This window comes from Rhinichthys klamathensis, unplaced genomic scaffold (assembly GCF_029890125.1).
Source record: "Rhinichthys klamathensis goyatoka isolate OS25496 unplaced genomic scaffold, OSU_Roscu_1.1 h1tg000191l_1, whole genome shotgun sequence".
In the NCBI taxonomy this organism is placed as follows: domain Eukaryota; kingdom Metazoa; phylum Chordata; class Actinopteri; order Cypriniformes; family Leuciscidae; genus Rhinichthys; species Rhinichthys klamathensis.
In genome coordinates, this window is record NW_026606717.1 from 8330398 (window position 1) to 8344463 (window position 14066).

Sequence of the window (14066 nt, forward strand, 5' to 3'; positions counted from 1 at the left end):
CTAATTTGTTTTTCTTGCGTATTTACAATGCAATAAATCTAGGTGTAATTTAGAGTTATTTAGTCAGTCTATTTACCATAAGTGTGGGATTGTTTACTTTTTACATATCAGATTTGTTTTTGTCCAGAACTAAGTTATTTAAAATTCTTACAAAAAAAAGACCTTAATCGTATCTATTCTATGATGATTTTTTTTCTTTTAATATCTGAAATAAGTCACATTATTTATTGGGCTTAAAGTAAAAAAAAAAAAAAAAAAAAAATGTCTAGGTGGTGTAATTGCCCAGATTGTAAAAAACAGTGTCGTTGTTTTAAAATATTATTGAATTGGGGTTTTTCACACAAAATAAGTTTTTCACAAAATAAGGAAACAACAGACAAACACAATGTTTCAAACCAACAAAGAGTACACATCTATCTATCTATTAATCTATCTATCTATCTATCTATCTATCTATCTATCTATCTATCTATCTATCTATCTATCTATCTATCTATCTATCTATCTATCTATCTCTAATATAAATAGCCTAGTCTATATTGCTGGGGTCTGCCTCTGGGGATTTGTTTTTGTGGGTGGGGGATTTAACACCCCATTCCCCCCCTCTCTCTCTCTCTCCCTCTGGTTTTAGTCCATTGTTGTGAACCTTCCCCTCAGAGTGCTGTTGTCTCCCACTGCCAGTCAGACGCTTGCTCTGCCTCAGAGTGTAAGCAGAGAGTTGTCAGACAGAGACTCTTCGGGCTCTTCAGTTTTAAACTCACCTAAGCTGTGTGGAGCAAATCATTCTGCAGGAACCCAAGCAAGAGAGAGAGAGAGAGAGCGCGCAAAACCCCACTCCGCTGTCAGTGCGCGCAAATCACATTATTCATGTGAAATAAGACAGAGGGACGCTATGTGTTTGGTATTGGATGCTTTCATTCACACAATCTAAGGCTGGATTTTTTTTTTTTTTTTTTTTTTACATTTTAAAAAGAAAAAATAGACACTATCTAAATCCTCCGCGTCGTTGATTTCTGTGGATTTATAGCGGTTTTGGAGTCGGGAGCGCTCACGAGCACAGCGCGAGACACGGAGAAGCTCATCAAAGGAAAGCAGCACTGGACTTTGAATCCGAAGATTAGTAGTCTTACCCTTGCACTATCTGTCTATTGGTTTTATTTTTTTTAAATGGATTTACCAGCGTAACTCAGACTTTCCCAAAAGTTGCTTATTGGATTTCCAAGGATAAAGTATTGTGAATCTGTAAGGGGAAAAAAGGACACATGAGTATCTCGAGGGCCACCGCGATCCAAGGGCACTAAGTACTGCCTTATCGAACCCATAGGGACCGGGCAAAGTGCACACGAAAATAGGTAAAAATGTTGTTGTTTTTTGTTTTGTTTTGTGTGTGTGTGTGCATATGGTTAAATTTAGGATCAGATTCGTTGCATGAATATTAGGCTAGCCTATTTATATATCAATTGGTAGCCTATTTATTAAGTAATTATTTGCTTCAGATAAATTCAACTGAAAATGAAGTCAGCCTAATTATGATTGTAAATTAAATAGTACTGATTCGTTCAAACTTCGCTTAAGCGTTATTTCCGCGCAGTTGGGGAATTTCGTTAAAACGCAATGCTCGCTTTGAATCGTAAATTAAAACTTTTATTGATTACATTCAATTCCAGTTTTCTGATCTGGTTCGGTTTAGGTTTACTTGCGCTCAGAATGACTTTCATTAACCCTTCCAAGTGGTTTCACACTTGTAAACGGATTTATTTACCTTAACCAAACTCTCACTTTGGTGTGAAATTCTCGTATGTTTTGAGAACACATGTGTCTCCTCGTACCCTCGTGAGGTTTGCTCTTACCTATCTCTCATGCTGAGAGTATTAAGTATTTTAAATAAGTATTTTAGAAGCACATTCGGAGTAAGCTAATACGTGGAAAAATCTCCAATGTAGGATACATTATTTTTGTATAAAAATACCTTTTTAAAAGTTCAGAGTTTGGACAATTAGGTGTCGCAATCGTCTATGTTCCGGGTCCAATTCACGTGTTTATATTGAAACGACCCATCAAAAGCACGCTGTACAGGTTCTATTCATATACAACTGTCCTTAACTGCTGCACATTCGTACCTGAGGGTTATTCATGTACAAGAGGATGTAGACAATGTCTAACAACGATGTAGGTGTATAGGACATTCATTTTCAAATTTGGTTTAGTGGGCAGGTTTGGGATGTGCAATGCATTATGCAATTAATGTCATTTTAAAGGTTCATCTTTCACAATAGCTTCTGTGAATTGTAAATCAGTTCTGTTTTCTCTCAGGTTTGTGACTACAGTGAGGTTGCCAATGCCTGGAGTCAGCATTTGAAGCTGGCCAGCTGTCTTACACACACACACACACACACACAAACATTACCTCAGCAAGATGTTGAGCATCTTTAAGGTTTTCATTACCATCTGCTTCACGGAACTGGCGTTTTCAAGAAGCATAACATCTAGGGAAGTCCGGGCAAAAGGTATGGATTACAATTAACAATTTCATTTGATATCACCCAAATCCAACTTTTCCAAGTATAAAATACAAAGTTGTCAATGTTACTTAATATTTAGAATTTTACTTAAAACGGTTTGAATATCTAATGAATATTCAATATATGATAAAAGGAGCCGAGCTGATTGTGAAGAATTTAAGTCCAGGGGAAGTTGGAGAGGATGTAATCGTTTAGAGAGTAAAAGAATCCCAGTATTTTCTTGAGCCATAAACAGTGCTACCTGATCCTTCCAAAGCCCCGAGGCTCGGAAGTGTAAATCTGTCTGGCCCGGTGCCAGTAACAGGGGCTTGTGGGATGTGTGTGTGTGGGGGGGGGGGGGGGGGGTTGTTTGGGGCAAGATGGGTCTCCTATTTAATTGTACAAACACTGGGTTGTCTCGATTTTGTACCTGCCAGGGAGGTATCCGATTATCTCCAAGAGCTACTAAGACTTACACAGAACTGGCTCTGAGTTTTTTTGTGTGAAAAAGCCTCATGTATACAAATCAGAGGATTTTTTTGTAAATCACAGGATTACCTAAAAGCTTTATGTGGCATTTTATGTTTGGCTGTTGATATGCTCACCCTGAGTGCACCATTCTGAGGTCTAGAGAATGAAGGGATAAGATGTAGACTCATGTCAATGCTGGGGCAAAGTCTTCGTTAAAAGCATCTTTCTTTGAACACTTGTGAGCTACATACAGTGCTAGGAAGGTGATAAAGGTTGAAAATCCCTGTGGTGCAGCCCAACAATGCCCCACTAAGTTCCTGCCAGGAGAAATTAAAGTCATTTGACAACTGTAAGACTTTAATGGGCCGAGCCACCCAAGCAAGTGAGACATGCAGAGCTAAACGAACAAGAAGAGGCAGAAATGAACTTGTTGAAGAGGAACTAAAAATACAAGCATTTCATAGTAATAATTTGATTTATTTACAGCTAGTAAGTTATATAATTATTTGATATAACTTTTATGCACATTTTAAATTCAGAAATAACGCGAGTCTTTTGTGAATTTATTGGACTAATGGTGTTTTTCATTAGCCTGTTAGTACTGTGTTACTTCATGATTGCAAATTACCCTCTTATGATAAACCGTATGATAAATGCTAAACCTAAAAATGTAGACTGCATACCCCTACAAAATGTGTCCTTAAGAGGCATATTTTTTCATGTAAAGTTTGCCAGTGGAGCCATTCAGGCTATTTTTGGTGGCCGCATGTGTTTGTGTGTTTTGTTTAGCTTGTCCTTTATTTTCCTGCTGACCATTCACACCCTCTTCAGGGTCAGATACGGGCCAGGCCCTAGTTTTATTCAGTGAAGTTCATTAGTGTGTTGGTGGAAGAATGTTATGCTTCAGTGCTGGAGGTGACATAGCTTGGTAAGGGGGCGTTCTTCACTCAAATGCTCAAAATCACATTCACCTCCGGGCCACAAGAAACACTGCTGTGAAGTCAAAGTTAGGTCATTCTCAGCTAAGAATTGTGTTTCTGTTCTCTCTTTTGTTTGTGGCTTTGTTTGCCTGATTTGCTCCAAAACAGTGGTGATCTCTGTGAGAAAGGCTCTGGTTAGCAATTAGTGAGAAGTTATGTTAATTAGAAGTGTTTAATAAATCTGGTTTATTCTACAGACTATTTATAGGAGTCGTTGTTCAAAACCTCCTTTTCTCCATTCCACCAGATATCCGAGTTTCTCGACCAATTCTTATTCCTGGTTTTCCTGAGAATGCTACTGTGTTAGTTGGAGGACATGTGAAACTGGTGTGTAAACTCCACCAGCCAGCCTCAACACGTCTCCAGTGGTTCAAGAAGGACAGCAATCGCCAGGGGCCTGATGGATCACCATTTTTTACAGCGCTTACGGTGAGAAAGTGATTTAAAGATCCTCTATTGTGCATATTTTCTGTCTTAAAGAAAGAGGGAGTAATGTTACATTTGTTTCCCCCGCAGCCTCTTCTTGAGAACCTCTCCAAAGTCAACATTCTTCCTTTAGTGAATGTCTCCGTGAAAGATGCTGGAGAGTACGTATGCAAGGCAGAAAACTCAGTTGGTCAAACAACGCGCTCTGCCTGGCTGGAAGTCTTATCAGGTAAGCCATAGCATCTGATAACATCTAACCTTCTCATCTTCAGGGCTGATCTACCATCATTCTCTGATAGGTCAGCCATTGGCGTTTTATTGCCGTGAAAACCATATTACGAGTATTTAGTAGGACAAACCACATAATGTAGTTAAAAGGTCACAGCTAAGGTGTAAGCTTCATTCAAGTGTGATAGTGGTTCCATTAGCAACTTTTTTCAACTTTTTCATGTTTTGTCCAAAAAGTTTCAGAGGAGCCAACTGAGGAAACATCAGAGCATCTACTTCTAGAGCTTGGAGATGTACTAAAACTCCGTTGTGACACAAACCGTCCTGGAGCTGTCCAGTGGTTCAAGGGTGGTATGCGGGTGCAACACAATGCTCGTATCCAGATAAGGGCAGCAGTCATGGAGATTGCGGATGCCACCTATGAAGATTCAGGAGTGTATGTGTGTATGCTGCGTGACACCAAAGAGGCTCTACGCAACTTCACTATCACAGTGGCAGGTTGGTTCTGACCGTTAAGAAAATTAATAGTCTCATTAACAACCCTTTCTTTTGAATGTTCATCTAATAACTTGAACCCTTAATGCTCCCTTGCAGATGCTGTAGGATCAGGAGATGATGATGAGGACAATGGTATTGATGACTCTGGTCCCGAGATTGAAAATGACCAGGTCTACATCTCCAGAGGTTAGTGTCTATTGTAACTACACATTCAGTTGCGTTTACTTGCGTTTCAGTTTCAGAGTGATAGCTTGAAATGTACCATTGTTTCTTACATTTTAGCACCATACTGGACTCTTACTCAAAGGATGGAGAAGAAGCTCTACGCAGTCCCAGCTGGAAACACTGTCAAATTCCGCTGCCCTGCCACAGGGAACCCTCTTCCCACCATTCGCTGGCTGAAGAATGGCAGAGAATTCAGAGGAGAGCACCGGATCGGAGGCATCAAAGTGAGAGATTGATATTTTGGTTTGTTGGAGACATCCCAACAAACTTGAACTTTTCAAAATCTCACAATAAATATCAGCACGGCCTCATGCTTACACATTACCATTTTGTGTTCATAGCTACGACATCAACACTGGAGCCTGGTCATGGAGAGTGTGGTTCCCTCAGACCGTGGGAACTACAGTTGTGTGGTGGAGAACAAATATGGGTCCATTGCTCACACCTACCTCTTGGACGTGTTGGGTAAGAGGGCTTCTGCTTGCCTGCTCTAGACAGCCGCCTGGCTCCACGAGGAGCCATCGCAAGTCTGCCATGCTTAGCAAGTGTCAGAAGCAATAAGCATCAAATCAGTGAGATCCTGTACCAGCAGCTCAGTGGCGTCACATAGCGAGACAGGCACCAAATGCACCTCAGAGAGAGCCACAGGGCACACTGCTGCACCACAGGCACCGGGGTTCACCCGAGGCTCTACATGTCTATAAAGATATTTAAGAACTACACTGGAAAAGGGCAATAAATATCATCACGGCAGGGGAATGCGGGTTGGGGGGTTGGCATCGGTCTGTGGTACGTGCCTGGAAGCACTGTGGGTTGAGGCGTCCAGACCAATTTTCTACCTGACCTGTGACAGACCTGTTTGTTAAGAGTCCGGCGTGGGGTCAACTGCTGTGTCCTAGCAGACAGGGGGGAAAGAACAGGAAATTAAGAGCCCATCGACTTCAAAGCGACACAATACATGGGCCTGGTTCTAAAAATCCCTTAATGGAACTAATTAGTGAGCGTTGATCAGCATTGGAAGTGCCGCTTGTCTATCCCTGTGCCTTAGACTATCTACCTTCAAATGCTTTTGAATGTTAACATTCATTGATAACATTATTTTTGGGGGATGTTGAGAATTTTGATAGAACAATAAATATCTTTTGAATATAGTATCAAAGTACTGAACTTTCAGATTTCTTCTTTCAGAACGCTCTCCACACAGACCCATCCTTCAAGCTGGTCTACCCAAAAACATTACAGCTGTAGTGGGTGGAGATGCCCAGTTCCTGTGTAAAGTCTACAGTGACGCCCAGCCTCACATCCAGTGGCTAAAGCACATAGAGATGAATGGCAGCCGTTATGGGCCTGATGGCATTCCTTATGTAAAGATCGTGAAGGTATTTAGCGAGTCATTCATTACACTTTTTTATGGAGGTACATCACATTACCAGATCGGTATGGAATTAATGAGCATTTTGATTGTTTCTTCCACCTTCTCAGACAGGAAGCTTGAATATGTCTGAAGTGGAAGTCTTATATCTTACCAATATTACAATGGAGGATGCTGGGGAATACACCTGCTTGGCGGGAAACTCTATTGGATTCTCTCATCAGTCTGCTTGGCTTACAGTCTTATTAGGTAGATTTGTTTGTATAGACACAGTGACGACACAAATCATAAATATTGCTCGAGTTACAAGTAAAGAAAATGTATCAATTCCACAGAGGAGGACGTGGCCAAGGAGATAGACCTTACGGAGTCCAAGTACACTGACATCATCATCTATGCATCTGGCTTCCTGGCACTGGTGATGGCCATAGTTATCGTGGTCCTATGCCGCATGCAGGTTCATCCCAGTCGGGAGCCGTTTGATACGCTCCCAGTGCAGAAACTCTCCAAATTTCCTTTACGCAGACAGGTAAGATGACACTTCTGAACAAACCTCATGATAATTCCCCAAGAACATGGTATTCAGCAGAGCATTCTGGTTTCTAATCCTGTATGTTTTGGACCCTATTTCAGTATTCTGTGGAGTCCAATTCTTCTGGAAAATCAAGTGCGTCACTGATGAGGGTGGCTCGTCTTTCCTCCAGTTGTTCCCCAATGCTGGCTGGAGTTATGGAGTTTGAACTGCCTTATGACCCTGACTGGGAGTTTCCAAGAGAGAAGTAAGTAGCACTAGCAACCATAGCTGTAAAAGATGTTTCTTTTATATGATGGTGAACTGACCATTTATTTGAATTCTCTCGTGCTAGTTTGACTTTAGGGAAACCACTTGGAGAGGGCTGTTTTGGTCAAGTGGTGAGAGCTGAGGCTTATGGGATAAACAGAGAAAATCAAGATCAAACGGCAACTGTAGCTGTTAAAATGCTAAAAGGTAAGTTTGTACTTATAGATATCATATTCAAATGTTAAGCATTACTGAATTTCAGACTAAGAAGGATTTTTCTGTCTTTTTTTTATTTTAATTTTTTTAGATGATGCAACTGACAAAGACCTGGCAGACCTCATCTCTGAGATGGAGCTTATGAAGGTGATGGACAAGCACAAGAACATCATAAATCTTCTTGGTGTTTGCACACAGGATGGTAAGTTAATCTCATGGTTGTACTCATGGACATCTCAACTTCATATGGACATTTGACTTCATTTCAATTTATATTTCTGGATCAGGTCCACTTTACGTGCTGGTTGAATATGCGTCTAAGGGTAGCCTACGGGAATACCTCAGAGCTCGTCGACCTCCAGGCATGGACTACACCTTCGATGTGACCAAGGTTCCTGAGGAACAGCTCACCTTCAAAGACCTAGTTTCCTGCGCCTACCAAGTGGCAAGAGGCATGGAGTACCTGGCCTCCAAAAGAGTAAGTTGCTGACAGGGCTCAATTAGCTTCGGTTTGAAACCAGCCCCCCTCGCATCTTATCAACACGTCTCTTTGTCTGACACGTGATGCCAAGCATTCCTTAGTGGAGTGGTGGTGTGTCGTGTTTACCGCTGTGTCCATCCTGTCTCTGTGGGCTTTGTCCTTTTTAGCACTGCCATAAATCTGTTAGCAAGCAGGCCCTCGGACCCGCCTGTGCACTGGATCGTATTACTAGCTTTTTGTGGCCTGCTAAGAATGCAGTCGTCTGAAACCCCTCCATTAAGGGCCACAAACCAGGGGCCTTTTTCGTCCTCTTTTTCAATCCTCAAATACCACTTCTATTTCAAATGAAAACCAAAATAAACTTAATGACATGCATTTACATCAGAAACTAGCTCTGTGTTGTTTTTCTGTAAAGTCCAAGTCTATTTAAAGTTCGGCTTGTCTAAACTTTTGCAAATGTTGCTTGCTATATGTTGATTTATACAGCAGACCTCATATAGAAAGTAGCTTTAATTTCTGTTTCATCTGGTTTGCGGGAACAAAACTCTATAGCCTCAATGTGAACATGTTTTTCTACTTACCAGAAGCGGAAAAGAGTCTGCGAAACATTGTTTGTGCCATTTGAACTAAATAGAAATCTCTTTTTTTGGCATTCAGTGCATTCACAGAGATTTAGCAGCAAGGAATGTTCTTGTGACAGAGGACAACGTGATGAAAATCGCAGATTTTGGTTTGGCAAGAGGAGTGCATCAAATCGATTACTACAAAAAAACCACTAATGTAAGTAACAATTCTATTCAAGTTTTTTGCTCTTTTGAAGACATCCCATTTGTAAGCAGGACTGCATGGCCCTGTTTGATGCCTTAATGCTCTGAAAGACAGATGTGTAATGTGTCCATACTGATTGGCAGAAAGCTTAATTGAAGAAAATTGGGGAAAGGGGGGGTGGGGATTAGCGAAAGAATGGGCAGTCATATTTTTGTGGATCAAAAGGAAGTGGAGTGCTTTGGCTCGGCCTGTGTGGCAGCTAACTGTCCCACTCACAGCCCTGTTGTTTCCAATTTCAGGGACGTCTGCCAGTGAAATGGATGGCACCAGAAGCCTTGTTTGACAGAGTCTACACACACCAGAGCGATGTGTAAGTCTGGCTAATCATTACAGCTATGCCAAAGAATCAGCTGAGCAGGGATCCCCCTTGCTGGAATGCCGGTCCGTTCAGATTAACCAGAATGCACCAGTATAGTTTAATCCTGATTAGATGGTGGACGTTTTTAATGACTAAAATATGCTCTCAACAAGAGGATTGACTTAGAACGGCTCAAGCTGATTATCCTACATGGTGCACTGACATTTTTGTACTCTTGCTTCCGCAGTTGGTCCTTTGGAGTTTTGATGTGGGAGATTTTCACACTGGGGGGATCGCCGTACCCTGGGATACCGGTAGAGGAGCTTTTTAAGCTGCTGAAGGAAGGTCATCGAATGGACAAACCTTCCAACTGCACCCATGAACTGTAAGCATCAGTCTGGTCACCAAAAAACATGTTTAATTTCAGTCTTCAATGTGATTTACTTATATTCAAATGGCTTTTATAGCTACATGAAGATGAGAGAGTGCTGGCATGCGGTTCCAACACAAAGACCAACATTCAAACAGCTTGTGGAAGAGCTTGATAGAGTGCTGGTGTCCATTTCAGATGAGGTAAACGCCTGTTTCAACAAAAGCTTGAGTCCCACAAGATGTTGTTTTTGTATCCAAACCTCTAAACCATTCATATTTTTACATTTTTTAGTACCTGGACCTATCCACCCCCTTCGAACAGTACTCCCCATCTTGTGAGGACACCTCCAGCTCTTGCTCTTCAGACAATGATTCAGTGTTTACCCATGATGCTATATCAACTGTCCCATGCCTCCTTGGCTACCACGATGTGCTCTCTCGGATGGACCTCAAGACGACGATGCGATAGGCCTTTTTGGCTCAGGGCACAAGCTTGTGGACATCAGATGTTGCTATGAAAGTGGTACAAGGATTTTCACCTTTGTTGTTATGCCTAAGAACATTATAACGATGCTTGGCACCATGAAACTTGGTGATGAATCATTTTCACTCTCATATCATTTCTACTAGAGGACTGGTCATGAGTTTTTATTGAATGGGTGCTGCTAGATGTAGAAAGCGATATTGGAGCAGCATACAGGAGCATTTTCAAACCAGATTTTTTTTTAAAAAGAGAACATTTATTTTGATATTAAAAGCGAATAGCGTTGATAAATATAAATCTCTCTCTATATAAAATTATTTTACATTTTTTATTTAAAAAAAAAACTGTCTTAAATCTCAGGATCTTGCATGTTGTAGTGGCAGCAAAGTGCCTGATTTTTTGATTTCCTGTGAATATCTTAAAATATTTTATGTACATATCATTACAGAAGACAATTACATTTTATAAATTATTCTAAATGATATAAAGTGAAGGTGTTACTTAGGTGAAGAAATTATGTAAATCTATTCTGAAGCTATCCCTGAACAATCGACACATTTACAATAGCTATTGTTCGCTGCTCGTACCATTGTACACTGTCAAGGCTAAACCTCTGAGCACTCAACTTCCTGTTGTTCTGTTCATTTCATGCCTCACCGTTTGGTAAGCATGGTTTGTCGTGGTCATCTCCCCGACCATTCACCCCATTCAAACTGAGACAACTTGGGGACCAGCAACGCTTCAATTGTCAGTACTGTACGGAAGAAAAGGACTCGACTGAATGTGAAATGCCTTGATATTGATTGATTTCAAATGGTGAATCCTCCATTGTTTGGCTGCAACCTTTTAACCACCCCGGCTTGTTTGCGGGATCCTGGCATAGGCCGAGGTGGACAATGGTCTCATGCAGCTGTAATGTGTGTGACTGCTGGCTAGGGTGATTGGGGGGCTGTCTAAGGCCTGTGTGCAAATGAGAAAGCCCCTTATTATGCTAATGGCTCCAGCTGCCCATCTTTATCCTGCACTATCTTTTAATATACAAATGCTAATGCTGGCCTTTCTAAACAAACTCAGCAATGTCCTTCAGGGAATGCAAAGCCTCATCCCACAAGCTGATAAGAAGCCAATGGCTTTTCTCAAGTTAATTTACCCAGTACTTTGCATTCTCAGCCAGGGACGCACGGTTCCCTTTGGGCATATTCTGGGACAATTGGAGGTTCATTTCCCCAATGAGAGCAAAATTGTTCAATTTCGATTTATCGTCAAAGCTCGATATCTTCTTTTCAGGCAGCTACAGTGATGTTTGACCTCTAAATAAGAAAGAAACTCTTAAGCAGTCCATGACACCTCCAAAATTGTAAGAGCACATTCTTTGTCCATAAAAAATTGTACAAAGAATTATAAAACACATGACATTCCATTTGTGTATCCCCCATTGTAACAATCGATGTTATTATAAATTTCCCCTCTAAAGAATTATTTTAGAAATATTTAATTTATTTGTTTACTGTTTGTTTTATATTAAATAAAGTATAATTTAAAATACTGAGCCATTTTTGTGTCTTGTTTCTGTGAATGCGTGAGCAGAGAATGTTTGAATTTCGGAGAGAATATTTGAACTAGGTTTATAGCCACCGGGTTTGTGACGGGTAGGTTTAGCGTGGGATTTGAATTTCTGATCAAACGCTTATTTTTATTTAACGAGGCCAGTATTTGTTCCATGAACATCAGATCAATGCATTCTTTTCACACAATTCTTTGTTAGTATTTCATCTGCTTCAATCATGCAGATTGACTTATCTGATCACACCTCCGTGTCAACATCTAAATTGTCTAGACGCAAGTCTACTGCATCACTTACTTATCTCTCATGTGTAACAAACCATTATGAGACGGGATAATTATCGGGATAACTATCACTACAGTCCACATGTGTCTGTCTCTCCATGGAGACAATCTCAGCCAGCTGGTGTTGGTTAGATAAGAGTTTGTTCACCATGGACTCGGCGTCTCTCCTCTTTGTATGTCCTGCATGTTTAGCCAAAGGGCAAAGGCCCAATCCAGCCTACCAAATGCCCTGGACTGCATCAAGCTCTGGCTTCCTACTTCATTTTTTTGTTCATAGAGTGACCAGATGTCCGTGTTGTCCGGGGACAGTCCCTGATTTTGTTGGCCGGAGCTGTCCTTGGAAATGTCCCTGCCAAAACATACTAGAATTGACCTTGTTTTCGTTATTTTTTTTTTTTTTTTTTTTTTTTATTCATAGGCAATTCATTCGAAAAATCAATGATGTAAGTTTTCACTGTCTTTCAGAATCCGTCAGTAGCGTCCATTTCGTCTTTGGTGATTGAATTTGACTTAACCTCAATTCAAATCTCTTCTGTGAGATATTGCTTTTTGGAAGCCGCCTAGTTTGTCTTCGTTTCAAATCATTTACTGTAAGCAAGCATGTGTTTCAAGCCCGCCAACCTTCGAGATATTTCTCGACTCATCCCAAGACCATAATTACTGTTCTGGTGTTACTGATCAAAAAAGTTGCTGATTGTTGGTTGGCAGCAAGAAGTAGAGTTGATCCAGTCACAGTCAGACAAGCAGTTACTACCAAATGTAGCTGAACATGCATCTATCCAAGTTCAGGGTATACAGTTAATCAGTTCAAGCATTTTAACCCATAAACGTAGCATTGCTAGCAGCACTGTGCACTAAATAACCTGGTAAATGATGATATATGAATATATACCATCTTTAAAAAGTGCACTTTTGTAATAATCTTTGAAATACTCTTAATTTGTTGACTAAAGCACAAGTAAAGTACTAGATTATAATTTTTGTACTTTATTTTACTTTAATTTTAAGTGTGTTAAATGATTTATCGTAAATGCCTCAGTACATTTGGCAGTACACTTTAACCATAACAAAATAAAAATAAATGAGAAGTAATTATGAAATTACATATAAAGATGCACTTACTTCAAAACAGCATTTCTTACAACTACATAAATTGCATTTAATATAAATTTAAACTATAATAAAATGTTATTTAATTGTAAATATTTACGTGTCCAAAAACATTACATTTACACTTAACAATTTTATTTTAAAGTATATTATTTCCATAATAAGTTTTAAAATTATGCTAAAGTGTACTTTTTTTACAAGGGAAATCAAAGTACTACTACAATCTGATATCATTGCTTTACCATCGATTCCCATACGTAACTGATACATATTCCTTTTCGCACACGTGTAGCCCTGAAAAGTATATACTTAGGATAAACAATTGATATGTTGCATGCAACATTGCATCATTTGTCAATCTTATTATCAAAACCTCTTGAGGAGTGACATTGCTAAAGAGCAAAGTAATAACAGAACGTACGGCAATGGCAACATCATTGCTCATGGAAGCACACTATGTCAATGTCATTTTTATCTACAGAAACCAGTGTGTAGTGCAGTAAGGCCTGCCAGAGTAATTATGTAGCAATTACTGTAGAATATTACATCAGCTGTTTGCCTTCCTGTATCCTGTTCCAATTAAGGTCACACACTTACAAAATCTCTCTTAATCAGGACACATTCCCTCACTTAGTGAGAAAAACACACAAACATCAGACTCATTCACAAAAATGATTTCTCTTGTTATAGAATATTTAATCTTGTATAGTTTCTCACTGTTACACACATGATGTAAAGGACTGGCTGTATTTGAGTCATGCTAACCGTCCAGCAGTTCAAAGTTAATGTTCAACCGCTTAGCCTTCAGCCCAGTGCTCCGGACGAGAGCACAATGGCTTATCTGTGTGTGTGTGTGCCCGTGTGTGTGTGTGTGTGAGTGAGTGAGTGTGTTTTCTCTTTCTCTCTATCTGCTGATCAAGGGAAGTATTTGAACACTTGTCTATACA

The 14066-nt window shown here is 40.2% G+C and overlaps 1 protein-coding gene and 1 long non-coding RNA gene across 3 annotated transcripts; both read left to right on the forward strand.

Moving 5' to 3' along the window:
- The first annotated feature begins 2313 nt into the window (after positions 1-2313).
- On the forward strand, positions 2314-10146 carry fgfr4 (fibroblast growth factor receptor 4). 2 transcript variants are annotated; one of them, XM_056262290.1, is made up of 19 exons: positions 2314-2507; positions 4200-4381; positions 4469-4607; positions 4844-5104; positions 5201-5290; positions 5387-5553; positions 5671-5794; positions 6518-6708; positions 6812-6950; positions 7037-7230; positions 7335-7480; positions 7568-7689; positions 7790-7900; positions 7986-8176; positions 8837-8959; positions 9247-9317; positions 9553-9690; positions 9773-9878; positions 9970-10146. In XM_056262290.1, the coding sequence occupies exons 1-19, from the start codon at positions 2417-2419 to the stop codon at positions 10144-10146; spliced, it is 2763 nt and encodes a 920-aa protein (XP_056118265.1). In that variant the 5' UTR covers positions 2314-2416. The 2 variants fall into 2 exon arrangements, with proteins under 2 accessions (XP_056118265.1, XP_056118266.1); XM_056262291.1 differs by having other exon boundaries at positions 4209-4381.
- Positions 10147-10165: 19 nt separating this feature from the next.
- Positions 10166-11704, forward strand: LOC130095537 (uncharacterized). Its single transcript, XR_008808122.1, has 2 exons — positions 10166-11518; positions 11558-11704. It is a non-coding gene; the product is annotated as an uncharacterized LOC130095537 (long non-coding RNA).
- Positions 11705-14066: the final 2362 nt, after the last annotated feature.